Source organism: Bos javanicus, chromosome X, assembly GCF_032452875.1.
Source record: "Bos javanicus breed banteng chromosome X, ARS-OSU_banteng_1.0, whole genome shotgun sequence".
NCBI classification, from domain to species: domain Eukaryota; kingdom Metazoa; phylum Chordata; class Mammalia; order Artiodactyla; family Bovidae; genus Bos; species Bos javanicus.
The window spans coordinates 58,237,205-58,264,421 of record NC_083897.1 but is presented as its reverse complement, the minus strand read 5'-3'; the positions used below and the strand labels follow the sequence as shown (position 1 = coordinate 58,264,421).

The 27,217-nt window shown below is 49.0% G+C and overlaps 1 protein-coding gene across 2 annotated transcripts in view; it reads left to right on the top strand.

Annotated features, from left to right (window-relative positions):
• The first annotated feature begins 568 nt into the window (after positions 1-568).
• The window catches only part of TSC22D3 (TSC22 domain family member 3), a 66,372-nt gene continuing 39,723 nt past the window's right edge, over positions 569-27,217 (top strand). Inside the window, exons 1-2 of one of the 2 annotated variants that reach the window (XM_061409381.1) lie at positions 569-747; positions 1,411-1,836. In XM_061409381.1, the coding sequence (XP_061265365.1) occupies positions 653-747; positions 1,411-1,836 (521 nt within the window). In that variant the 5' untranslated portion in view covers positions 569-652. Of the gene's footprint in view, positions 748-982; positions 1,127-1,410; positions 1,837-27,217 lie in introns of those variants that run through there. The other variant, XM_061409382.1, reaches the window with a different exon arrangement.

Here is a 27,217-nt window from a genome sequence, read left to right as displayed (position 1 = left end):
AAGAAAGAAACCGAGAGGAGTAAAAGAGGAATGGCAGAGAAAAATCCTAAATAAGGAAATCCAGGAAAGGGGGGAAAAAAAGTAATAAGAAAGCGGGCAAGAAAGAAAGGAAAGGGCCGAAAGGAGTAAAGAAAGAGGAAAAAAAAAAACAGAAAAATAAATGAGAGAAAGAGGGGCAAAGGAACAGAAAAATAAATATGAGAGAAAGAATAGAAGAAGAAGGGCAAAGAGAAGCAAGGTGTGGGGGTGGGGAGTGCAGACAGAGGGAGAACTACTAACGGACTGGCATTCCAGGAAGCTGGAGCAAAGACCATCTCAGATGGGGTTCAGGGAAGACATAGGAGAGAGCACTTGAGGGGAAAGGGGGAAAGGAATGAAGGGAGAAGAATCGGACAGAAACCGAGGAGCGGTTGAGCGTACGTCTGAGTTTTGTTACATGCGCGTGTCGGTTAGCCCGAGGCGCGCACAGCGCCCTCGGACACCCAGCAGGGGCCACGCGCTCTCTGCACCTCACCCCACCCCCACCCCGCTTCTCGAAGGCGGCGTCTCTCCTGTAGGGGGACCCGTCCGCGGTGGGACCAGGCACATTGGTCCGCCCGTTGAGCTCGAGACCGGGGGTGGCGCGGCGGCTCTCAGGGATTCCTGGCCCAAGATGCGCCAGAAGCAGCAAGACAGCCCGAGCCAAAGCGCGGCGGGGCTCACGGAAGGAGGCCGAGCGGGGCCGGGCTCCCAGGAGGACGGCAGAAGGTGCGGGCGGCCCTGCGGGTGCTGGGGCAAGATGGGGGCGGAAGCCCGGTGGGAGCGGAGCGGGGGAGGGGGCACAGTACCGTGCCGCCGGCTCCCGGGCGCGCGCGGGCGAAGCGGCGGCGGCCCCGCGTGGTCGGCCGGCCCCCCGGCGGGTCATTTGCATGCTGTCACGGCCCCGCGCTGACTCCCGGGCGCGCGGCTCGCTCGCTCACTCACTCGCGCTCGGCTTCTGCCACCGCTCCGCCGGCGCAGCCCCGGAGAGCCTGAGAGCCGGCGAGTCCCCGAGCTGGCGAAGGAGGGAGGGAACCCGAGAGGGAGGGAGCGAGGGCGCGCCCCGGCTCTCTGTCGGCCCCGCCGCCCGCCCTTCCTGCTACCCCAGGTCCGCCCCAGGCCCCCGCTGTCACACTTGGGAAACTTGGGACGGCGCGGGGGCCGCGTGCGGCACCTCGGGGTGGGGGGTGGGGGCGGCCCTGGCCTGGAGAGGCGGAGGAGGAGGAGGGGGGCGGAGAGGAGGAGGAAGAGGAGGAAGTGAGCCCGAAGGATCCGCTCAGAGCTGTTTGTCCAGCTGTTTCTATTCGCACCCCGAGCGGCGCAGCCAAGAGGGGGCCGAGCCGACGGTGGCCGGCTTTTGACGCTCAATTCCAACTCTTCTTCTCCTCTCAGCTTGTCTGTCCCAGACACCCTGGAGTCTCCTCCGGCCGGCCCGGCGGGCGCGCACCTGCCAGCTGCCCCTGACCTCGCGGGCCAGGCGGCCCCCGAGCCGGAGAACATGGCCCAGCCCAAGTCCGACTGCCGCTCACCTGTCGGCCTCGACTGCTGCAACTGCTGCCTGGACCTGGCCCACCGGAGCGGGCTCCAGCGCGACAATGGCGGGGACAACAACAACTCGGGCAGCCCCACCGTGAGCAACTTTCGGCAGCTGCAGGAGAAGCTGGTCTTCGAGAACCTCAACACCGACAAGCTCAATAGCATAATGCGGCAGGATTCGCTAGAGCCCGTACTGCGGGACCCCTGCTACCTGATCAACGAGGGCATCTGCAACCGCAACATCGACCAGACCATGCTTTCCATTCTGCTCTTCTTCCACAGGTGGGTGGCGGGGCACGCGCGGGTGGGCACCTGGTCTCGGCTGCCTCGCACCTGCCTGGGCTGAATGCGCCCCCTCTGGAAGGCTGAGAGGGGCACTGGAGGTTTGGGCGCCCGGGACCGCCACAACCCGACCCAGGAGGCTACCTGGATTCCTGTGTGGCTGAGGGGAGGCCTGGCAGGTGGGAGCCCTGTTTGGAAAGGTGCCTGCGGAGGCTTTGCTGGGGAAATGCTGGAGCACGTAAGATGGACAGAGTGACAGAGCGGTAGATGTTTTGGGGATAGCCGGTGGCACTTTCTACCCAAATGCCTACATTTCTATGGCCACTATGGAGAGTCTGCCATGGGATGCTCTTGGGACCTGAGTTCCACGCTTATCAAAAGTCCATTTCCAAACAGGCAAACTTGGGCAGAAATTGCAAGGGCTTTTAAATTACTGAGTGGCCCTGACTGAGAATAGGGGCAAGCAAATTGTCCCGACAGATTCAGCTGCTACTGGTGTGGGGGAGGATGGGGAATAAGAAAAATTAGAGACCTGTGAGAATTTCTTGAAACTCTGGATAGAGGGACCCCTCCCCATCCATGATCCACCGTGGATCATAGCCTTCCATTTCCAGTGACAGCTAAAAGCAGCCCCAAAGAGCATCCCAGGACAGGAGGGTGGATGAGTCTATGTCATGGCAAGCCTGTTGTTGGAGTGCAGGTCAGACTTTCTAGAAATCCTGCTGAAGGGCAAGAAAGGGAGAGTGGAGGAGAAAAACACAATGGGAAGACCAAAGGTGGCTGCAGTCTTCCAGTCTGAGGCACTCTGGTAAGAGCCGGTCTTAGGGAGACAACTGCAGCAATTTTGAGGCAGGAGAGGCAACTTTAGGAAACTCAGCTGTGGGTTTGGTGTTCTTAGAGCCACAGGACTGAGGCACTGGTGAGTGTGTGTGTGTGCACGCGCGTGGGGGGGGGTTGGGTGGGTTTTCTTCTTCTTCAAGGTCACAGGTTACCGTAAGAGAAAGAGAAACCCTCTGTGGGCGACCTCGGTTGTAGTACAAGTTATGTGTCTAGTTCCCTGTGTGACCCTGAGCAAGTTGCTTGACCTCTCTGGTCTCTAAGCTTCCTTCTAGTTCTGAGATTCCAAGTCATGGGCAGGTAATGTACTCAGACAAGGTAATAAGTAATTTTGGGCTTCCACAGAGTAATTGAGTAATTTGATGGTTTGTCGGTGAGACACAAATAGGAAATTTTAAAAGCCATCGAGCTAGGCAAGAACTACCTCACTTAGTGCTCAGCCCATGTTAACTTCCACAGTCCCAGAAGTTCCAGGAGGGGACAAGCAAGGCTGCCGACTTCATTAGCATTATTATAACATTATTTTCCACGCCATCAAAGCCCTTTCTCATCTATTATTTCGCTTTAGGCATCAATTTATCTCATTGTCTCTAAGAAACCAGGCTGTTTCCAGGGAATCTTCATTTCTGGTGAAAGATTACTACAAGTGTATTCAGACCACAGCCACTGCAACCCTGCAGAGCGAAAGCCCTAACAGGTTCCTAATAGTCTACTGAGCTTAGGGCCGTAGGTAGTGGGGGATGGGTGGCAGCGACACCTGGAAAGACGGCTCATAGCACTTGCACTCTTTCAACTGGGAGAGAATCTGCTCCAAAATGGCCTGATGAAACATAAGAGGGGACACTTCCTCAGCTCTGGGTCCTAGGTTGGAGGCCTGGGAGGGTCAGACCTAAGTGAGTGAGATGTGAGGCTGAAAGTCTGAAATCAAAGTATTCACTTGTGCCACACCTTGGGAGGCTTTCTGGTGGTCTGGATTTCTTGAAAACAGCAAGACCTCCTTTGCCACCTACTCTGTTGACACCTCTTGGTTCTTGGCAAAGCCTGGAAATGCTACCAGGTTGGGTTGGGGGCTGAGGGCTTTGGTGGAGGGAACAGGGCATATCATTGGGAAGTTGTCTCTGAGCACCCTGCCTCCCCTCCTGGGAACAGAGCAACTCAAGCCCCAGGCTGGGGAGTGACAGGGTCCTGTGGTAACCACTTTAACAGTTCCAGAAAGACAAACCATTCTGTCATTTGCCTTCACAACTGGGACCTTAGAGACTGGAGATTCTGAATTTGGTTGAAAGTTTGTCTATAATGACATGCTCATTGGCAAAATAGGAGGCCATTATTGCTGGTCATGGGGTTTCTCCAAAATCTAGGCTGGACAGTCTTCTGAGTGAAAATTTCCTCTTCCTACTTCATTTATTCCCTGGTTTTCTAGCTTCATACCACAGCCATCATTGTTACTTCTATTCCATTTAATTATTTGATACTTCAGATTCCTGCCTGAGTGTCTTTTTCCTCTAACTTGTCTCCTTCATGGCCATCTCTTCTGGAGAAGCGACTCTTTCTGCCTTTCCTCCTACAGCCCACTCCCCCACTGCAAGGGCTCCTATATTCTTGGGAGGAAGCGTGGGGCAGATTCTTGATTTCTATCTGGTTTCTGCTTTGACCTGTCCCTGACTCTCAGCTTAGCTCTTGGTTTCCTTGGAACACAAGAGTGTAAGTAATTTGAGGGTAAGGTGTGTTTTCCACTTACTTGGGTTTCCCTTGGCTTCTAATTATACTGCCAGTACTCAATAAACGTTTTTTTTTTTTGGCTAGATGACTTCTTAATTGTTGGTGTGGTCCTATGTAAAGATTTTACAACTTTAATTGACTCTTGGAAAATTCTTATAAGGGTTTAAATATGATTTTTTTTCTGGTATGAACCACATGCAGTAACTCTGATAGCCTGGTAGAAGCCCTGATGAACAGTGTTGTGTATATATGTATGAATCAGTGGTAATGGGCATGTAGCTCATTGGTGTGTAAATAGTCCCTCTAAACTACTTGTGGGGGGAGAAGTGCTTCATACACCAGCCCTTCAATCTTGTGTTAGGTAACTAATAACTATAATAGATTAATAGCTAAATATCTACTGAGTGTTTACAGTGTGTGCTAAGCATTATATCTGCATAGCCTCATTTAATTTTACACCAACCCAATGAAATGGGTACTGTTATCACCATTCTTCATTTTTTTTTAAATTTTACTTTATTTTTTAACTTTACAATATGGTATTGGTTTTGCCATATATCAACATGAATCCGCCACAGGTATACATGTGTTCCCCATCCTGAACCCTCCTCCCTCCTCCCTGTGGTACATTCTTCATTTTTTAATGAAGGAAATTAAGGCTGGAGAAAATTAAATAACTTTCTCTATGCCTTACAATGAAGAGCAGAGCCAAGACTCCACCTAAGATCAGTAGGACACTAAAGAATTGCCGATGAAGGAAGAATTGTTAAGCAGAGGCAAATATTAGCCCATAAACTAATCAAATGGTTAAAATGTCCTAATTAGGTCAGGTGACCAACCATCCCAGGACTTTCCACCAACACAGGACTTTCAGTGCTCAAACAGGGACAGTCCCAGGGAAACTGGGATGATTGGTCAATCTATTATACTGTATTATTTGTTGAAAATGCTTCTAAAACTGGAAAACCTAAGTGGCAGATAGAATATGCTGGGCAAAGAGCTAATTTTTTTTCAATTAAAATGCAGCCTATTAAAAAATTTGCGAAGTTGAAATTTGAGGGGCCTTAATTCTCTGATCTGGGCTTCTGTGGTGGCTCATTGGTAAAGAATTCACCTGCCAGTGCAGGAGACATGGGTTCATTTCCTGGGTCAGGAAGATCCCCTGGAGAAGGAAGTGGCAACCCAGTCCACTATTCTTGCCTGGAGAATCCCGTGGACAGAGGAGCCTGGCAGGCTACAGTCCATGAGGTCACAAAAGAGTTGGACACAACTTAGTGACTAAACAACAACAAATTCTCTGATCAGTAAAGTATAGCAAGCTGAAAGGGGAGCTTTTGCCATATTCTGTTGTTGTCATTGTTGTAATCTCAAATTTATTTCTAAGATTTTATCCAGAACTACTTAATCAGCTCTATTCTTCAGCTCCCCAGCACCCCAGCCAGTGTGATTTGAGCTACTTTGAATCTGAGTTCTCCTGCAGCTCTGAGAGCCCTTGGACTCTACCTTTAAGCTTCTGCGCCAGCAACAACTGGTCCCCACTTAGATGCTCAGAAAATAATAGCAAGATTTCTAGTTGTTTTACGTGTGTTAATTCTTTTAACCTTCCCTACTGATGTGATATATAGTAGTAAAGGGAAAGATGTGGATTCAGAAATCAAGCTTCCAAGAAAAATTTGCATAAAAATTATTTGTGCTTCTCTGAGTCTTCAAAGTAATGATTTCATAAATGTATATTCCTGAACCTGATTTCTGAGGAAAACATTCAGAAAATGAAGATCATGGCATCTGGTCCCATCACTTCATGGGTAATAGACAGGGAAACAGTGGAAACAGTGTCAGACTTTATTTTTTTGGGCTCCAAAATCACTGCAGATGGTGACTGCAGCCATGAATTAAAAGATGCTTACTCCTTGGAAGGAAAGTTATGACCAACCTAGATAGCATATTTAAAAGCAGAGACATTACTTTGCCAACAAAGGTTCGTCTAGTCAAGGCTATGGTTTTTCCTGTGGTCATGTATGGATGTGAGAGTTGGACTGTGAAGAAGGCTGAGCACCAAAGAATTGATGCTTTTGAACTGTGGTGTTGGAGAAGACTCTTGAGAGTCCCTTGGACTGCAAGGAGATCCAATCAGTCCATTCTGAAGGATATCAGCCCTGGGATTTCTTTGGAAGGAATGATGCTAAAGCTGAAGCTCCAGTACTTTGGCCACCTCATGCCAAGAGTTGACTCACTGGAAAAGACTCTGATGCTGGGAGGGATTGGGGGCAGGAGGAAAAGGGGACGACAGAGGATGAGATGGCTGGATGGCATCACTGACTCGATGGACGTGAGTCTGAGTGAGCTCCGGGAGTTGGTGATGGACAGGGAGGCCTGGCATGCTGTGATTCATGGGGTCGCAGAGTCGGACACGACTGAGCGACTGAACTGAACTGAGAGGATCTGGGGGGCAAAACTCTCCCACCTGCCTGCTGTAGAGCTTAATTTTATACTCTAAGATCAGTTTTCTGTCCTTGCCATCCAAAGTTCCTATTCCATAGTGCAGCAGTACTTGGGCCACACCACAAGAAATTCTGATTTAGAGGTTGCAACCGTTTCTCAACTAATTTTGCCGTTTGATTTTGAGGATGGTGGACTTTGCTGGGAAAAGGTTTTGAGTTTCTGTGCTTAAGTCTGTTATTCTTTGCCTTTGTGAGTTTTGCTTTTGATATCAAACTCTGAAAGTCCTTTCCTAGCCCAGGGTAATTTAAAATAACTTTTTCCTTAGTGCCTAGTGGTCTGACAAAGAATAGGCACCTTGAATTAGGACACATTGTCTGTTGAAAACACAAATGCATTTGCAGACGTAACATTCATGGTTTGTATACCTCATGAGAGGCCTGATGTGTTAGAAATTGTCTTTTTGCTGAGACACAGATGTGAATTCCATGTGCTCAGAGGCTTTGGGTGGTGAGTAACCCTGCTGCTCTACTAGCAACTACTATATATACTACGTATGAGTGTATGTTATATATGTATATAAAGAATATGTATATATTAGGTATATCCGTATATACCAGTAACATATTTATAACATAAAATTTGTCATTTTAACCATTTTAAAGTGTGCAAGTCAGTGGTATTAAGTATATTCACAACGGTGCAGTCAGCAATATTACCCATTCCAGAACTTTGGCACCATCCCAAATAGAAACTCTGTACCTATTTAGTACCTTCCCTGATGGCTCAGGTGATAAAGAATCTGCCTGTAATGCAGGAGACCCAGGTTTGATCCCTGGGTCCAGAAGATCCCCTGGAGAAGGAAATGGCTACCCACTCCAGTATTCTTGCCTGGAGAATTCCACGGACAGAGGAGCCTGGTGGGCTATAGCCCATGAGTTAGCAAAGAGTCAGACATGACTGAATGACTAACTCTTCATTTTCATTAAGCAGTAACTCCCTGTTCTCCTCTCCCTCCAGTCCTTGGTAACTTCCGTTCTTCTATCTCAGGAATTTGCCTATTTGAGGTATTTTGTATGAGTAGAATTATACAAAATGTGGCCTTTTGTATAGTTTCATTCACTTGAGGCAATGTTTTCAAGGTCTATCCATTTATCAGCACTTACTTCCTGTTTATGAGTGAATGACATTCCTTTGATGGATACACCACATTTTGTGTCATCCATTTCATCTGTTCACAAACTTCGGTTCTTTCCACCTGCTTGATCTGGTGAAGTATGCTGCTTTGGACATTGGTGTCCAGGTATCTTTTTGAGCTCCTTTCAATTCTTTCAGGTCTCTACCTAGGAGTGGAGTTGCCCAGAACCTACTTTTCAACCCAGTTTTGTAGTCCTTTTCTGATAGTCAATTCATTCAAGTGTAGTAATGCCCATGAAAAGAGCAAATGTCTATTTCTTTGGGGAGAAGGCCTCCCTCCCTGAGTCAGCTGCTAGTGCTAGTGATTACAATGAAAGAAAGCCAAGAAGTTTAACCAAATGATAGAAGTTTTATGAGGGAAATGATGTGCTTTCAGGATGCTCATAAATTAGGGACTGGAAAAAGTTTGAGTGTGTCTCTCTCATGAATGGGCAGGGTCTACCCAGGTTTGCTACCCAAGATTTCCTTTTTAAAAGAGTAACATGTAAATGTTTTACTCACCATTGACCACCTTATGTGGATTTGTTTATCAGAACTTCCTTTCGGGGTGACAGCTCATTGGGAATAGTGTTCTATGGGAATGGAACCTATGAAAGCCAAGTTTGGAGAAGAGAAGTAGAGAGATGGGGCCAGAGTCCTTGAAAGGCCTGCTGCAATGTGGGGCTCTGGGCAGCACGGAGCTCGAGAGGTCTGGATGGAAGATTCGTGCTCTTCAAGAAAAGTGACAAGAACAGAACACAAATTCCACCTCCTCCTCCTCCTCAGTCTTGCCAGGAATGGGCCCATGTGAGCCCACACCTCAGAAAATAACTCTTTCCAGGGTGACCTTATTTTCCCTCCTCGCCTGAAGAGAAGGTTAACAATCCTGCTTATATTTGCACTTCCAGATAACTAACAAGCTCTCAATTCCAGGTAGAGCTTTGGCTCCTTTCCATAACAGGTCATGAAGGCCAGGAAGTCTGGGTAAATGGAGATGGATGTGTCTGGCCAAGGCTGCCAGGGTCTCTGGGTCCCCTGAGTGGTGGAGCCCAGCAGAGCACTTGCCTGTGCCTTGTGGGCTGGTTGAGAGGAATAAGGTCAGCCACGTCTTTAGCTTGGTGGTAGCCATTGCGTCGTGTTTGCGCATCACGATTATGCTCTTACCTGAACTTTCTCCTCTTATGTAAGGGATCCCTCAATATGACCACAGAGCCATAATCTGCCATGACTGGCTGGGTTTACATAACAAATTGGTTGGTGTCATGCAGTAGTCTCACTAGCCCTGGGGAAGCCAATGTGCTGAGTGGGCCTGAAGCTTGGGCCCATTTGGTGGGGCACTCAGTGTGCTCAGTGCACTCAAGGGAGAGCATTCCTTGACCACAAGGGTCAAAAAAGACGAAATTTCTCTTTTAGATGAAGAAGGCAATAATGGCCCAGGACATGTTGTGCTGTCCCATTGCCTGCAATAATGGGACAAGGGTTAGGGCTTCGCTTGGGGCCATGGGTTTAGCAGAGCAGGACCCTGTGGACTAATGGGATCTCTGTGAAGGCTGAAGGCTAGATCTCAGCCTCAAAGCAGGTTTGATGAGGAGTCAGCATGGGGAAATGGCTTATGGAAGCCACCATGTACCCATGCCAAAATCCATTTTAGCTAAGGAGTCAGAGTGGGGATAAGATGGGAGGAGTCTAGAAAATAAGCTTTTTCAAATGCTAATCTGGGCAGGAGGGAGTCTTTTCATGGGGCAAAGCTAATTCACTTGTACCTTCTACCTGGAAATCTCTGCCCCAAAGTGGCTGTTGCCCTATGGGAAACAGTTTGTGAGGTGTGAGATCCCAGCCAGCTTGGAGACTGACTGGGAGGCTTCCCATTGTGCAGCACTAGCCCGAGGGGAAACCAGAGCCCTAAGCTGCTTGGTCAGTGATGCCCCAGGCATGCGATCAGCCTTCCTCCCCTGGGAACCACTTTCCTCAAATAGGCCCAGCCTGAAATCAGGCCCCTGCCTGTGGACAAAGCCCCACAGGGACCTTCCCCATCCTTCCTAGAAGGAAGAATTTACTCACGAAACAGCCTTGGTTATTCAGCCTACTTCCTCTTGTCTTCTCTTCAGGGGAGATGGAGAGCAGCTGCTCACAACGCAGGGTCTGGCCGGGATTCCCACTCAGCTTTGTAGGCCAGCGATTGGCTATAGCTATCCCTGAGGAAGAAGGGGGTGAGAAGTGAGAGGAAGGGAAGTGGTTCCAGCAGCTCCTTCCTGGCTTACCCCCCCTCCCCCCACACACAAACACACACCTCCCTTTTAGCCTCACTCCCAGGCTAGGCTGGGCCTGGGCCAGCCTGAGGTCCCTGACTCATATCTCTCGTAGTCCCTTATGTAACAGAGCCAGGTTACTGAGGCATCAAGCTTCTGCTTGCTCAGTGGCAGGCTTCCCTGGGGCCAGGCATTCAGAAGCCTGCTGGGGGTCTAAGTAGAGCTCACTACACTTCCAAAGGAAAAGCCTCCCCTGCCTAGTGTCAGGCCAAGAGTCTGCTCAGAGGCAAGTGCCAGGTGGTGAAGGTGATTCCCCCCTGAGGCCCCCACGCTCTGCAGCACATGTAAGCAGGCAGGTGAGCTGCTATGGACTTAAGCGTGGTTTGGGGTGTTCTTGAGGGTTGGCATCTCCTGCTGTCACCTGATGGTACAGTGCTGAAGTCAGCCTGGTGCATTGGAGGTGGGGGGTGCAGAACAGGTGTCACAAGTTCTTCTTCCTTTTGTATCTGCTTGTTGGGTCAGGTACTGTTCTGGGGACTTTAGGGAGATGGGTTTAGTGGAAGCTGAGAGGCCCAATCCATTCTTCACAAAGTCTCAAAGTCCCCAGGCTGGCCTGAATTCACAGTGATACCTAGTTCACTTCCTGCTGCTAAGTCGCTTCAGTCATGTCCAACTCTATGCGACCCCATAGACTGCAGCCCACCAGGCTCCCCCGTCCCTGGGATTCTCCAGGCAAGAACACTGGAGTGGGTTGCCATTTCCTTCTCTAATGCATGAAAGCGAAAAGTGAAAGTGAAGTCGCTCAGTCGTGTCCGACTCTTCACGACCCCATGGACTGCAGCCTACCAGGCTGCTCCATCCATGGGATTTGCCAGGCAAGAGTACTGGAGTGGGTGCCATTGCCTTCTCTGAGTTCACTTCCTAGCCTTTTCAGAAAATGGCATTACTGGTTTGGTGCAACTGAGCCCCCAGTGAAATGGGACTTGCTAAATTCTATGACGTATTTCTCTAATAAACACACAAATATCTACAACACAGAATAGCCCCATCAATCTAATAGTCCACTGGCTCAAAGTTTCTGTCTAAACCAATAGGTCCTCTTCTCTTTCCTTGTCTCCACCCAGCCTGTCACACTGTGTTGTCAGTGGGTAAATGGCTCACAGGCTGAGTGTAGTGGGGGACTCTGCCCTCCTGTCCAAGGAAAGGAGGAAGAAACAGCGAGGTAAAGTCAAAAGGTAGCACGGGAATTACTGACAGGTGTGATTTGTATGCAAATCTCAGACAAGCCCAGGACCACCATCTCAGGGCTCAGGAGAGCTGGGCTCCCCAAGTTCCCTGAATCCAATGACAGTTAGGGGCGAGAACTGAGGCAGAGGTGCAGGACTCCCCTTTCTCGAGGCTCCTCCCAGGCCTCCAGCCCCTCACTTCTCTCTATCCCTCACCCTTTCAGTTCATAGTAAGTTGCAGTAAAAAAAAAAAAAAAGAAAGAAAGAAAGAAACAAAGAAAAAGGAATAAGATAAACCTGGCCCAGTCCTAATGCACTAAACTCTGCTTCCCCAGGTGCACAGGAAAATGAACCACGGCAGTGCCTCATTAGACCTTGTACTGAGCGGCCAAGTACTTCAGTTAATCAATCCATCATTTATCGACCACGGGTCTGCTATTTACCCAGCACCTACTGCAGATTTATTGAATGCCTGCCCCGTTAGGCACGGTAGAGGGGTAGAGGAGGGAGGCGGCAGGACCAAAGTGGTTGCAGCGGAGCCACCAGCCACTGCAGGCTAAGCTGGGGCTTCTGCTTCTTGAGGGAAAGGCCTCAAGCTTACTGTTTCTGCATCTGCAAGCCCAAAACTTAGGCAGCGCCAAAGCAAACTAGGAAGGGAGAGTCTCTTTATGGCAGCAGCTTCCAGCAGGGCCTTAAAGAATGGCCCATGGGAAGAGCTGTGAGGCTGTCTGGTTGGGAGGGGAGAGGGGCACCTTGCCTGTCCAGCAAGGGTCATGGGTCAGAAGGAGCTGGCTGGGATGGGGACAGCAAGGAACACTTTCCACGTATGAGAGGCCTGCTCTGGCTCTCCTCTTGTGGCCCCTCTCTGAGTCGGAGCAAGCATCCCTTCAGGGGCCTAGCTAGTCTTGGGTAGGTGGAGGCCTTCAGGGCCCAAGAGCAGAAAGGCACCCCTCAAGGATGCTTGCAGAAAGCCAATCAGAACCAAGAAGGCTAAGCGTGGGAGTGCAGTTGACAGTGGGTGCCAGAGGAGTCTGGGGGTATGGCTTCACATCTGTGGATCTCTGGCCTCGGTCTCCACCAGGCCTCTTCTGAGGGGGATAACAGAACCAGGATCATTTCAAGGCGCTGCCCTGAGAATACATATGTAGTGTAGTAGTGTTAGTTGCTCAGTTGTGCCTGACTCTTTGTGACTGCATGGATTTAGCCCACTAGGCTCCCCTGTCCATGGGATTCTCCAGGCAAGAATACTGGAGTGGGTTGTCATTCCCCTCTCCAGGGGATCTTCCCAACTCAGGGATTGAACCCAGGTCTCCTGCATTTCTGGCAGATTCTTAACTAGCTACGCCATCAGGGAAGCCCAAGAATACACACACACACACACACACACACATTGCTCACCCAAATCTCTCTGGAAAAAAAGTTCCTGATGGCCCCACAGGGTGTCATTTTAGCTTATTTGTATCAATACCTTGGTCAAACCCTTCCTTCCCAGATGCCATATAAATGAAGGTCCTGGGGTTGGGCTGAGGAAGGAGGGAAGTCTCAAGCTAACAGGAAAGGAAAGGGAGCTGGAGTAGCAAAAAGGAAGCAGCCTTGGGTCATCTGGGGAAGCAGATTGCTGCTTATGGTCAGCACCTTGCTTTCTGGGGCCCTCACACCAAGCTAATGTCCTGGGCATGCATGCCCACACCCTTTCCTATCAGTGCTCTGGGAAATTCACATTTAGGTTCATGAGCAGATTCAGTCAACAACAAATATTTCTCTCATGCCTTCCATGTGTCAGGCTAACTGTTCAGTTCAGTTCAGTTGCTCAGTCGACTCCAACTCTTTGTGACCCCATGAATCGCAGCACGCCAGGCCTCCCTGTCCATTACCAACTCCCGGAGTTTACTCAGACTCATGTCCATCGAGTCGGTGATGCCATCTAGCCATCTCATCCTCTGTCGTCCCCTTCTCCTCCTGCCCCCAATCCCTCCCAGCATCAGGGTCTTTTCCAATGAGTCAGCTCTTCGCATGAGGTGGCCAAAGTATTGGAGTTTCAGCTTTAGCATGAGTCCTTCCAATGAACACCCAGGACTGATGTCCTTTAGAATGGACTGGTTGGATCTCTTTGCAGTCCAAGGGACTCCCAAGAGTCTTCTCCAACACCACAGTTCAAAAGCATCAATTCTTTGGCACTCAGCTTTCTTCACAGTCCAACTCTCAGATCTATACATGACCACTGTTAGGCACTGGGAATAGAGTGGGGAACTCACAAAAAGCATGGCCACAGCCATCATGGAATAATAGAGTAAAGAGATGAACATTAACCAAAACAACCACACCAATGAATCTATACTTACAAAGAAGTGCCAAGAGGGAAAAGGAATAAGCTTCTCCCTGAGAGTGTAACAAAGTATCAGACAAGGCTTCCTGAGGAAGTGATATTGAGCTAAAGAAATGAATCTCTATGGCTGAAATTCTAATCATCAGACCCAAGCCTAAGGAGATATGTTTAGACAGAGGCTTTCTCAGAAACCCCTGAAGTCATGCCATAGCTACTCACACTCTTGGAAATATTTCTAGGCTATGCGTGGCCAGCAGGTCCAAAAGGGGAGGCCTGACAACATTCTGACAGGAGGAAGAGATGGGGGTTGAAGCCCACAGGGCAGCCAGTACTTAATGTCATCTTTCACTAAAAATAGTCCATGACGGTATGGAAATGCGTAAAGGCTGGCCCTGGGGACCAGTGATAAAACCTATGGTGGAGGAAAATTTGTTTTTGTAAATTATTTACTGTAAAGAAAAAAAGAACCACAGAGGGTCATCAGGCTTTTATTTTCCCTTTGCAGACCTCCTTTTATGTTGTGAATGCTTCTCATTGTACAGTGGCTGTGGGGCACAAAGCTTCAGGCTGCATTCGTTTCTGGGGCCCCAGGGTTAAATTTTCTGGGGTGCAAATGTCAGATAATTTGTCCAGGCTGAAAAACAGTCTGAATGCAGAAGGGAAGAGAAGCTTGCTTAGCCAGCTGGCTAATGCCTGGGACTTCAGGGAGCTGTGGGGCCAAACTAAAGGAGCCAAGATGATTGACTGAAGAGGAGCATAAGAATGGGCCAGACGGTGGTCAAAGAGAGGTTGATCTTCAAATATAAGAAAGTCACAACTCAGAGATGGTGACTAGCTGTTTCCAAACCACACTAGAAACAGAACGAGAGGAAATAGGCCTCTACTCTAGCATGAAGAACTGTGATTAGATAACAGAAAGAACTTCCTGACTACCAGCATGCAGAGAAGCTAGACAGAATTACCAAGGGATGTTACATAAAATACAAACATGGGGAAGGTGGTGACTAGTGATAAAAAACTGAATAAAAGTATGAGAGGGCTGGTAATAAGGATCATGGACAGAAGGGGTCAGACAGGTGGGGAAAGCAAAGGCATCAGATGCAGGCGCTTATAAGGAAAAGAAAAGTGCATGTGTGAGAGATGAATGTTTTTTTGAAAATACTTTCATAATAGAAACACATATGATATTTCCATTGGAAATGGAAGTGAAGTGAAGTGAAAGGCACTCAGTCATGTCTGACTCTTTGTGACCCCATGGACTATACAGTCCATAGAATTCTCCAGGCCAGAATACTGGAGTGAGTAGCCTTTCCCTTCTCCAGGGGATCTTCCCAACCTAGGAATCAAACCTAGGTCTCCCACAATTGCAGGTGGCTTTCTTACCAGCTGAGCCACAAGAGAAGCCCAAGAATACTGGAGTGGGTAGCCTATCCCTTCTCCAGGGGATCTTCCTGACCCAGGAATTTAACTGGGGTCTCCTGCATTGCAGGCGTATTCTTTACCAGCTCTTCTAGGACTGGAATCATGTGGGGGAACAGACTAAGGAGCTGTTAATTCCCCTCTGAATCTTTCAGCTTTCTTATCTCCTAGGAAGATTAGCTTCCGTGGGACATCCATCCTAATGGTTTAACAATTTTGGGGAGCATCTCAGTGTGGGAGGTCATTGAAATAAGACTTGCACACCCCAGGTGCTTGGGGAAGAGGAGGATTTCTTCTTCCACACACACGTGAAAATCAGACACGGGGAGAAAGTGGCAGCCAACAAGCCAGGCAGGATCCCCGTGGCAGGAAATTTACAATCTAGTAGTGGAGACAGACATCAAATAATAATTACACAAATAGCCATATCATTACAATTGATCATAATGAAGAAAAGGTGCAGGAAGCTGTGAGAACACTGGCTGAGTGGTGTTCTAATCCTTCCCACAGGATTAGAAAATTCACAAAAACAAAAGTTACCTTGTTAAAACCTTGGGCATTTTATCATTTATGTCCTTGAGGGATTCTTGCCCCAAATCAGTAGGAAGGAAGTTCAAATGAACCCAGTCACTGCTAATACCCTAAGATGTGGATTTTGAAGTTACTCTGGCTCACTGGGGTCTCAGATAGGAGCAAACCCCCAAGGAAATTTTCTCATTGCCAAGATCAAGCAGCCATTATTTAGGCAGAGTGATTGTCTAAGGGCCCTAATGGCCTATCAGCTGAAAATCAAGATCAGAAAGACTTTGAAGAGCTCTTCACCTGCCAGATGAACAGAGCGAATGTCAGTGAAGAGAATAAAGAACTAATGCACTGAAAATTATACTCAAAACTAGCCCCCCGAAATGACCATGTCTCCAAAATGCTATGTCTTCAGCCACCTATTCAGATGTGGGTGACTTTGCTGGTATGTTCTAGTATTAACTGCAAGATATGTCCATAGCTTTTGTTTTTTTTTTTTAATTAATTTTATTTTATTTTTAAACCTTACATAATTGTATTAGTTTTGCCAAATATCAAAATGAATCCACCACAGGTATACATGTGTTCCCCATCCTGAATGTCCATAGCTTTTGAATGCTGGGGAGCCAAGATCCTAGAGAGTCAGGGCCCCATTCTGTTTTTCCCAGTTTTTCTCCCCATAGGGTGGGAGGTGCTGGCCTTTGTGGGGAGCTGGGGTGGGCTTATTCACCCTCAAAAGACCCTAGAGCAGCCACTGAGGAGTAGAGAAGGGCCTGACAGACTATGTGACGTTAGCAAGTGACTTCCCGACCTCAGTCTCCTCATTTAGAAAATGGCGGAAGTAAAAAAAGAAAAAGAAAATGGTGGAAGTGTGGTTGAGGGGTGGGGGTTAAGTGAGAGCACATTCCAGAAAGCACTCAGTGAAGAGAAGCCTACCTTATCATTAGACAAATCATATGAAGAGCCAGAACAAAACCTTTTGGGACATGCTTTATCTCCCTCTTTCACCAGTCCCCTCACAGACCCCTCCCGTTGCTCTGTCAATTACACAACCTGTCCTGCCCAAAGCCAGCTAACACCTGCAGCCCAGTCTGGCAAGCTTTATCTCTGTCAAGGTTTGCTCTCTGAACTGTCTTCATTCACACTCAGGTGTAAGTGACTGACAAGGCTTCTAGTTTTACTTCTGTTTGCTAGGGACAAACTGCTGGGAGCTTTGACATTTTTACCAGAGATTGAAACCTGAAGAAGCATGAGGGTACCCTACTGGCACTGCTGGCAAATAGAGAAGGAATTCAGAGGGCAGTGAGACTGGGGACTGCCTCTTCAAGACCTTGAACTTCCATCTACCCAGTGTTGGGGGCTGGCACCTTCTGCCTTCACTTGCATCTTAGCCAGAGACAGAGGCTCAGAACTGGTAGGGTTTCTGCAGTCATTCAGTCTGACCCTCACCCTTTACAAATGAGGAAACTGAGGCCCAGAGATGGGTGGGTGCCTGTCACAAGCCAAATGGCCAATTAGTGACCAGCTGAAAAGAGAAACCATGTCTCCTGATTCTCTGACCCAATGGTCTTACGACTTCTCATCTCTAGATGGCTGTGCATATCCCATCCCAGTAGGTACACAGCATCTCCCTGCCAAGAGACCAGCTTTGGGTTTCCCTGATGCCCAAATGGTGGTTTTCTATTTGATTTTATTTAATGGAATTGACCAGTGGTTTGGGTGTTATGGAGTCCCAGCCCTGGAATTCTGCTTCTGTTCAGACTGGGGCTTCACACCACAGCCACAGTCATGCAAGGGGGACAGAAAGGCTTGCTGTTCGGGTTGGAAAAGAAATAAGTTGCTGAAACATTGGTCTTTTTGAAAGTTCCAGCCACAGGGGCTGGCTGGCAGAGCCACTGTCTGGGCTCCCCTGGAGGATCCAGCCCTCCCCTTCAGTCTGAGAGTTAGTTTAGGAAGCTGGCCCGGCCTCAGCAGAAGATCTGGAGGGCAGCACTTGCCCCAGGAGCTCCAGCCTTCCCTCAGAGCCTGGGAGCCCCCGAAGGCACTCGGGGCCAGGAACTTCCTCCCGCCTCCACAATTGAGCCAGCCCAGGCTGGCCCCGAGGCTCCCTGAGCACTTTTTCTTCTGAGCCTGGGAAAGAGTTTCCAGTTGATCCCGCCCTAGCCCGGCAGCTATAGAGGGAGAGCTAGAGGGAGAGCTAGAGCATGAGAGGGAGGTACAGAGAGAGAGAGAAAGGAACCAACCCCAGCCAGGCAAGAGAGAGAGAGAAACCAACTCCAGTCAGGCAATCAAGATTTCCCTGGGCAACAGTGACAATGAAGGGGGAAAGGCTGGAGGAGCCTCAGCTCATGGAAGAGCCCCAGCTTGTAGAGGATCCTGAATTCATGGAGGAGGCACAGTTCCTGGAGGAGCTACAGCTTGAGGTTGTAGAAAGTGGGTCAGATTTGGATCCAGAAGATCTGGGTTCAAGTCCCGACTTTGCCACCAATCTGATGCTTGAGCTTGAGTAAGTAACTCCCTGCCCTTCTGTGGCCTGCTTTCCCTACTTACAAAATGAGAGAGGGGAGAGAGAAAATGGGTTTATTGACTCTCTTCCAATTCAGATATTCTGGAAGATCACACCTCTAGCATCTTGTATATAGATGGGATGTGTGGACACATGAATATGTCATTGATTCACATAAGCAAGAAAGGGAAAGGAGAAGATGGTAAATGTGTAAAAAGTCATAACTCCAAGAGAGGATCTAGGCTGAATAGAACATTAGGGTCCACTTTGAAAACTCAAGGATGATGGACTTGGAATGATTTAGTAATGAGAATCAAGGTGTTTGGGGGTGTGGTCAAGGTATAGTTGCTAATGAGTTCTCCGCCAAATGTCTCCCAGTGACCCCTTTAGCCCCAAAGCTCAGCTCCTCAACCCAGAATGAGTTTCTTGAGTTCTTCATGTGTGTCTTTGGATAAATTATCATTTGAACTAGCGGGATTTTCTGGTCTTGGATGTTTGCACCCCATCTAAAAGACTACCTAAGAAGAAGGACTAGACTGGTCCTTTGTCTTAGAAATCTGGTTTCTTGGTAAAGCCCCACTTTCACCAGAACCACCGCTGCATGACTCAATGCAGGGCCCTTTGAGAATTTGACTGCTGCTATAAATAGCTGCTCTCCCCCTCACTTATGCACAGATGAGCCACCAGAAACCAATCTGCTTGGTGAAAGTCAGTGTTTGGTACATTTCACTGCATTCTGATTCCTTTACAGTGGACCATCTCTCCCTGGATTATATGATGAGGGTCCATAGCCATAGTAGGTGACACTTCACTAACCAGAGAGTGCTCCTTGCCAGGAGAGGCTTGAGAGCTCAGGGCTCCCTCCATGGCAGATCTTCTCCAATGTCCTCTGCCAACTGTGTACCCACCAGCCTCTCTACTGAAGTGGGGAGGGTGAGTAGAAGAGAAGCCGGCCCCGCCTGTCAGGCACCTGCCTACCGCCCTAGTGCCCTCACCCTCAGAGTCACACACTCTGCTTCCTTTGCTGCTAGCTAGCCCTCCTTCTTCTTAGCTCAGTTTGTTCGACAATCATTTCTTGTCCCTCAGTTAATCAGTCATAGAGTCCGGTGGTTGCAGGGGATCTTAGAATTCCCACAGGGAATAGTGCTGCACTATATAGAGCCCTAAGGTCCTCCTTGGTGCCTTGGGGTCTGAAGGGAAAGAACAGAGAAAGGGAGGAGAGAGTTGAGGGCAGAGGAAGAGAGGCCGGGGTGAAAGTGAATTTGAAGGGAAGGAGAAGAAGAATGAGTTGAGAGGACACAAAGAAAGACAGGAGGCATTGTGCCACCGCCCTCATCTCCAAATAGAGGTTACACCTCCAAACAAGCAAGGTCACAAATAAAAATCTGTGTGTGTCTTTTAAACTTGAAGGGGTTTGGGTCTTCACCTGGTTTAATTTTCTTCACCACAGTATGTTCAAGCTCGACTGACCTGAACTGGAAAGCATCTCCCAGTGGGTAGTGGAAGTTAGGGAGCTCTGGGAGCCTGGAGAGTGGAACGGGCAGATCTCCCTGCCTCAGCCCTGCCTCCCTCAGAGCAGTTTTGTTTCTGGGGACTTTGCATTCAGAGACCCTGACAGAGTCCAAGTTAGATGGGGTGGGGGCGGGGGATTGTGGAATGGGGAATGATTATCTGTTTAATAACAGCAAAAAGGACTCTAAGCCCCTAAAGGGCCCTAACTCTCCAGCAGAAACAGGAATCTTGTAAAGCATCCCCAGGGGGTGGACACACTGCTTCAGCCTGTAGGCATCTACCCACAAGCGGGTTCCCTTGTTGGTCAGCCCTGATTGTTAGATAGTCCTTGTGTTTAGCCCACATTGGCACAATCTTTCTGGCCTGCAGAACACTTTGGCCCCACTGCTCATGTTCTTGCTGCGGGCTTCCTTTGTCTCCTGACCACCCGGGGAGCCAGCTCAGAGAAAGGGGCGTTGCCAGCCTCCCAGGGAAGACGGTGTTCCCAGCTCGGGGCACCACGCACTCCACGCTTCTCAGCCAGAGGTGGCTGGGCCCCGTGTAAGCACTGGGCTGGACAGGCAGGCTACTGATGTGGGCTTGGGGGCACTCCAGCCAAAGCAGCCCCTGGGGCCAAGGCTGAGGAAGTCCGCTCCACAGAGGGCACTGTCCAAGTTAAGTGAGGTCTAGTGAGGAATTCTCAGCAGGGAAAATAGCTTGAGGGAAGGAGCACTTGACCAAGAATAAGGGCCTTGTGTTCTGCTGCAAACTGCAGCCTTGGCCAGGGTTGGCACCTGAAAGGAGGAAAACAGTAAGGGCCGGGGCCCTAGCCCTAGAGGAAGGCGTGACGGAAGCAGGCTCAGGATGGCATCCCGGCCATTCAGCCCGCTAAAGCCCTGCCGGCTTTACATTGCAGGAGGAAATAAAGCCATGCTTGTTGGCGGTGGGGACCTTCTGCGTGCATTATACAGAAAGCACTGTTCCCCCCAAGCACGGTAAACAGGCGCTGGTGGTATGCAAGACCATTTTAGGTGGTACGTGGACTTTTTCTATTTTTATAGCTATTTATTTATTCAACATGTATGGAGGGGGAGGAGTGCGTCTAACACATACACTATATGATTTCTAAAATATTCCTGAGCTGGAAGCAGTTTTAAAAAATGAATCTCCTGTAAGCTGTTTTAGAGAAAATGTTAAATAAATAAGGTTTCAGAACAATACTGGTGGTCCTCAAACATGGCCTAATCTCCCCAAATCCAGTGATTTGCCTACCACTTTCAAGATTTAGGCCATGTTTGAGGACCACCAGTATTGTTCTTTATTTGTTGTTGTTTAGTCAGTCGCTCAGCCGTGTACCGACTCTTTTGCAACCCCATGGACTGCAACCCACCAGGCTCCTCTGTCCATGGGACTTCCCAGGCAAGAATACTGGTGTGGGTTGCCACTTACTTCTCCAGGGGATCTTCTCGACCCAGGGATGGAACCCAAGTGTCCTGCATGGGCAGGTGGATTCTTTGCCACTAAGCCACATGGGAAACCTTATTTATTTAACATTTTCTCTAAAACAGCTTACAGGAGATTCATTTTTTAAAACTGCTTCCAGCTCAGGAATATTTTAGAAATCATACAGTGTATGTGATCCTCTTGTCCATATACCGGAGAAGGCAGTGACAACCCACTCCAGTACTCTTGTCTGGAAAATCCCATGGACCGAGGAGCCTGGTGGGCTGCCATCTATGGGGTCGCACAGAGTCGGACACGACTAAAGTGACTTAGCAGTTAGCAGTATCCATATACGGGCTTTCCTGGTGGCTCAGCTGGTAAAGAATCCACCTGCAATGCTGGAGACCTGGATTTGATCCCTGGGTTGGGAAGGCCCCCAGGAAAAGGGAACAACTACCCACTCCAGTATTCTGGCCTGGAAAATCTCATGGACTATCCATGGGGTTGCAAAGAGTTGGACACGACTGAGCGACTTTCACTTTTTAACTTATCCATGTACACCTAGCTTGAAGGCCCCCTCTGACAGCCCACTTCCAAGTGTAAGAACACTCTGCTATTTTTATATCTCTGGTGTCCTGCTCTGCCCTGTGACACTCAACACTCCAAATCAGCAGCAGGCCTTTCCCCTGGCTCCAGGGCACCGCCTCTACCACACTCTGGGACACAGTCGCTGAGAAGTTGGTGGGGCTGTCCTCACCACCTTCCACTGATTTCTTCTCAGCATTGTTCACAGGCATATTCAGCTCCAACTTAAGGAGTATTTCCGGGAAGTAAGTCAAAGAGGTTCCAATCTTTCTCTGAATGCACAAAGCCCCAGTAGGACAGGAAATATGTCACTGTGGCAATTTCACACGGACTGGCGCTGATTTCTGGACAGATTCAGGCAAGATTTGGTGGGAAATTTGTATAAAATCAAACTGTACAAGAGGGTTCCCATTTCTATGAAGAATTTGTGATGGGCCCCTTCCTCCTTCCATTGCTCTGAGATAGGGAACATGATTATTAGTTCTGCTTCCTCCTGGGGCTCACCTTGCGGATTGTGAGGTGAGCCCTAGAAGGAAATGGAAAGGTGATCAAGGTTTTGGGTCTGTTCTCCTACCTTCCGCCTGGACTGTACCACAGGAGCCTTGCATGTCTTTGCTATGTTGTCCTTGGAACTGTCTTTAGCCAAAGACTCAAGCCGAGACAGCTGAGCTTCCAACACCTTTAAGAAAGGAAATACTACACAACATCCTTTGGTGGTCCAGTCCAGTGTTTAACAACCTTTGCTCTCTGAGACTATTCCTCCCAAATTCTGTCCTCCTGCTTTCTGATCCACCTCTGTATGCTTAATGGTAGTTCTGATGCCCTTTGTCAGCTTTCTTTTCCAAATTAACAAAATCTATTATAAAAAATTTGAACCAGCTTGTATTTCTCTATCCCTTAGACAATCTCCAAATTCTCTACCAGAAACTTCATTATGTCCTCTGTAACAGCTTTAGCCGGTCACCCCCATCTCTATTCTTATCAGTGACACACATTTTGCAAGATGGCAGGTTTGGAAAAGAGCAAAATTAACTGAACCTCAGAGGACCTAATCACCTGTCCTAACTCCCTGAGCTAGCTGTCCCACAGGAGACTGGAGCAGTATAGGGTTTCATTAGTGGCCAATGGCCATGGAATAGAGAAGGAAGATGACCTCAGAGTTCCTACAGGCTCCTTCTCTATTTAGAGCATCCACGATCATGCTGGATGTTCCTTAATAATACTAAATTGTGTACTTCTAATTCATTGCAGCCTCTGTCTTTAGCCACATAGATCCATTCTTGTATCCGTCTCATTTTGGTTGTTCTTATATTCATTATCCACATTGGGGATTATCCATAGGAGTCACTGACTCCTAGGTTGCTAGCACACCCCCACCTGAGTGAGCTGCTCTCTGGGTACTCAGGCATGCAGAGTCACTTTGACACCAGTCCAAGTCAAACATAAATAAAAAAGAGTCTTGCAAAAAGAAATCATCCACTCACACACAGATTCCAGATACAATTACAGTTGAATTTCATGTAGCTGGGGTAACATGGGACCTGTGGCATGGATAATCCAAAAGAAAAGTTATACCCCCCAGAAATCATGTATAGCTAGCTTTTAAATTGCAGTATGGGCCTAGTTTTTTTTTTTTTTTTTTTCCAGTAGTTCTGCTTTCCTAATTATTTGGGCCAATATGAAAGTGAGCCTGCATTCCTGGAGTATACAGAAACTAGGAGAAGAACCTGGGTGTAGGGAGAAGCTAAGCTGAGACCAAGTGTTGCCACAGACATTTCTCAAAGTGGAAAAGCCTCCCAGAAATACTTGGGAGTTGGCTTTCAGAAATCTTCTCTGTGTGTCTTAGGCACGTGTCATATGGTTGTTTATGCAACGGACTTGTCCAGGAAGGTCTAAGGGGCCTGTCTGCGGGTATCTAGTTTGCTTTGGGGAGACACAGAGCCAGGGAGTTGACCAGAAATCACAGTTCTATTCTCCTTCCTCACCATAGCCTGATGGCTGTTGCACTGTGCCTGGTCTGGTCACCTGACCTGAGCAAGTCTGAAGGAGGTGGTGCAATTCATCTGAAGAAAATCACGTCTGAGACAGGAAGGGGCACGGCAGCCTCTTCAGCCAAGGATTTATGTATCTGTCACAGGAGGGAAGTGTGAGCTGAGAAATGACTCCCAGAAGTGCTAGAACTGGAAGAGGCAGCACTGCTACCTTTCACAGTCAGTAGTGTATTCATGCGGAATCTGGGCTACCTCAGGACGCCAGCGTCCTGGCCCTTCCTCCCTTCCTGGAGTCCATCCTCCCTCCTTGCTCGCCTCCTCCCTGCCTTGCTCCTTGCTCCGCATACACTTAAGGAAACAGAGCAGAGCTGGCCAGGTGCGTCCCACCAGGGGCCAAGCTGTAGGTGAAGGAAAGAGGCTTGCTACTGCTTTTTGCCTAGCAGTGAGAAGCCAAGGGGACAGAGCTCAGATCCTTGAGCCAGCCATAACCCCTTGCAGCTGATGTCATGTCACCATGCCAGGCACTGTAGCAATCTAGGTGAATGGGGTTCCTCTGGTCCCTGCAGCCCACAGAGGTCAGGGGGTTCATTCAATCTGGCTCTATCTACCCTTAATTCTTTGCGGATTTTGTGAATCGATTTTTGCATTTTTACCTACCGGGTGCGTTTTGGCTATGGGCCTCGGCAACATCATTAGGCTCTCGTGGTATCTCTGGGGAATAGAAGATGGGCTGCAGGACTCCATCTGTTGGGCTCTATTGCCTGGATAACTTCTAGCCTCTCCAGTGCCAAGGCACCCCAGCTGCAACATCCAACCCACTGCTCAGGTCTGTTCCTGGCACCGATGGAAACAGACTCCTGGCATCTAAGTGGAGCTCTTTGTGTGTTCCTTTCCTATTCTTTGTGTCCAGGGCAGGGGCTTGGCCAAGGGAGCAGATTCCCCGCCATGACAAAGACCAGGTGATGGTGGTCACACTCTTCTCAGGAAGCAAGGAGTGGGCCACACCAGGCCTTGAAGGGTGAGTGACACCCTGGCTTATGATCTCGGCCCTCCTCACCAGCACATGCTCCCTTGGTTAAGTGGGAGGCGATGAGTCTGAATTCTGGGGAAATGCCTCTCTCTGGAGAGGAGATTTTATCTCCTTTGTTGTAAACCTAAATGTCAAATCTGAAACATTCTCAGCCTGGATAGAGGAAGCAGGCACATTCCTCAGAAAATGGCCAACTGGGTAGAATTTGGTTTTGACCCTCTTTCTTCTCCCCCATTCTGCTTTCTAGCACAAGCTCCCTCAAACTCCCCCCAGCTGCTCAGGGTGATAGATAGCACATGTTCCAGAACTTTCCTGATCTCCCTGTCTCTTAACCATTCCCCTCTAGGAAGCTTAGTACTGCTTCTGCTAATGTGATACTGTGAATCCAGCCAAGGTGTAAACAGCTGGTAGTAACTGAACGTGCTTCCCCTGCCCAAGTCACAGTTCTCTTTAGACCTGGACCTTTGCCAAGAGTAAGCACTGTGAGAACTGCAGGCTTAACTAGGGGCTAGCAGAGCTGACCTTTTGCGGCAACGTTCCTCTGACCTTTACCTCTCAAATCATACCAAGCAGGCAGCTACCCTCTCCATCCACGTATAAAACCATCCCTGGGGATGCTGTTGACGTTAGCAGAGGGGACTGGGAGAGTCCTGGCTGTGCCCTGACCCTACCCTCATAGAAGCCCAGACAGAGGAGGAGGGCTCCAGCTGAGCCTAAATTCGGCCTAGGCCCCTGTGCCCTCCCCCGAAGTGGCAAAGTGGTAAAGAATCTGCCTGCCAATACAGGAGACTCAGGAGACGCCCCTTGGTCGGGAAGATCCCCCAGAGGAAGAAATGGCAACCCATGCCAGTATTCTTGCCTGGAGCATCCCATGGACAGAGGAGCCTGGTGGGCTAGTCTATAGGGTCGCAAAGAATCAGACGCAACCTAGCATGCACACCTTCCCACCACCAGCCAGGCAGGCTCTTTTGGAAGATGCTAGGAAGAGACTAGAAATCCTTCCTGGCTGTGTGTGTGTCTGTGTGTGTACTTGATTTAAATATCCTTGTAATAGCAAAACCATCCTCATTTGAAGGGAGGAGCTCTAACCACTTACAGAGCAAGGGTTACAGTCCTTCTGAGGGGTCTGTTGCAAAGCTATTTTTGGCTCATTTGCTCTTCTTTCCTCCTGGAGTCCTGTTCCTCCCCAGGCCCCTCAGGAACCCCCCTCTCTGCCTCCTTCCCAGTGTCTGTGCTCACACAGGCTTATGCAGGGGAAGTAACCTCTAGCCAAGTGATTCTCTCATCCAACACATTTTCCGAGATGGTCCCACTGCTCCTTTACAGAAGAGTGGGGACAAAGACTGTCTAGGCTGGTGTAACGACCTCTTCCCCTCCGCCCAAGCACACCGGAATTCCAAATACTCTCGTTTCCTTCGAGCGCAAATGGCTTTTGCTGCTGATCCTTCTGCTCTGGGTTACCCATTTCCTGCTCAACCCTGGCACAGAGAACGTGTCTCTGTAGCAGCTACCTCAGGGTAATTTGAGAAGGAGCTCTAGGCCACCACATGTGGAAAAGGAATCAGAGAAGACACATGTGGAATAAGAATCTCCTCAAGAAAGATGTTGGACTTTTGCAAAGGGCCTGAATAATACAGAAATACCAGCACCGGATGTTTCTCTGGTGCCAGCATCATTTAGTCTAAGGTGATTTTATTGTTATTATTATTATTATTATATCCTCCCAGTTCCAGAGACTCAAAAGAAATCCCTGACACTGTTCCATCTGCCTTAGGGAGTCAGCAACCACTCATGTCCTGGCCGTGTGAAAGTCTTCGGCACACATACCCCTATTGCATCTGGAACATTCAGCTTGTACCTGTGGTATCTGATTGCTTTCTGCCTACTCAGTCAACTGTGCCCTGTCGCTGAGCCTGTTTGGGTGGGGAGGGTGGGAAAATGGAGCAAGCACTCCAGGAGGAAGCCTGCTGTCTCCCCACCCCCTCCCCAACTCTTTAGCTCTCCCTCCTTGTTCTGTGTCTCAGGTGTCTGGACTCTAGTCCTGACCAGGCCCAACACCCCCTGCTCAGAATGCCAGGTCCATAGTTGTGCTCACCTGTGTGTCCGCCGCTCCTCCTCTGCCCAGTCCCCAGAGTTGGTGGTAGCTTGCTGTCTGTCTGGCCACTGAGCCCACCTAAAGATGTCTGGCCAGTTCCTTCTGGCCTTTTCCTCATCGCATGCCAAGGATGCTCATGGGCTGGAAAGAGCTGCTCCAGCAGACTCCTTCCCCCTCAAAGCAAAGTGAGAAAGCAGGAGACCTGCTCACATTCATTTGGTCCCATCCTTTGTTTCACCCATTTCTGCATGTGTGCATGTTAGTTGCTTCAGTGGTTTCTGACTCTTTGCAGCCCTCTGGACTGTAGCCCACCAGGCTCCTCTG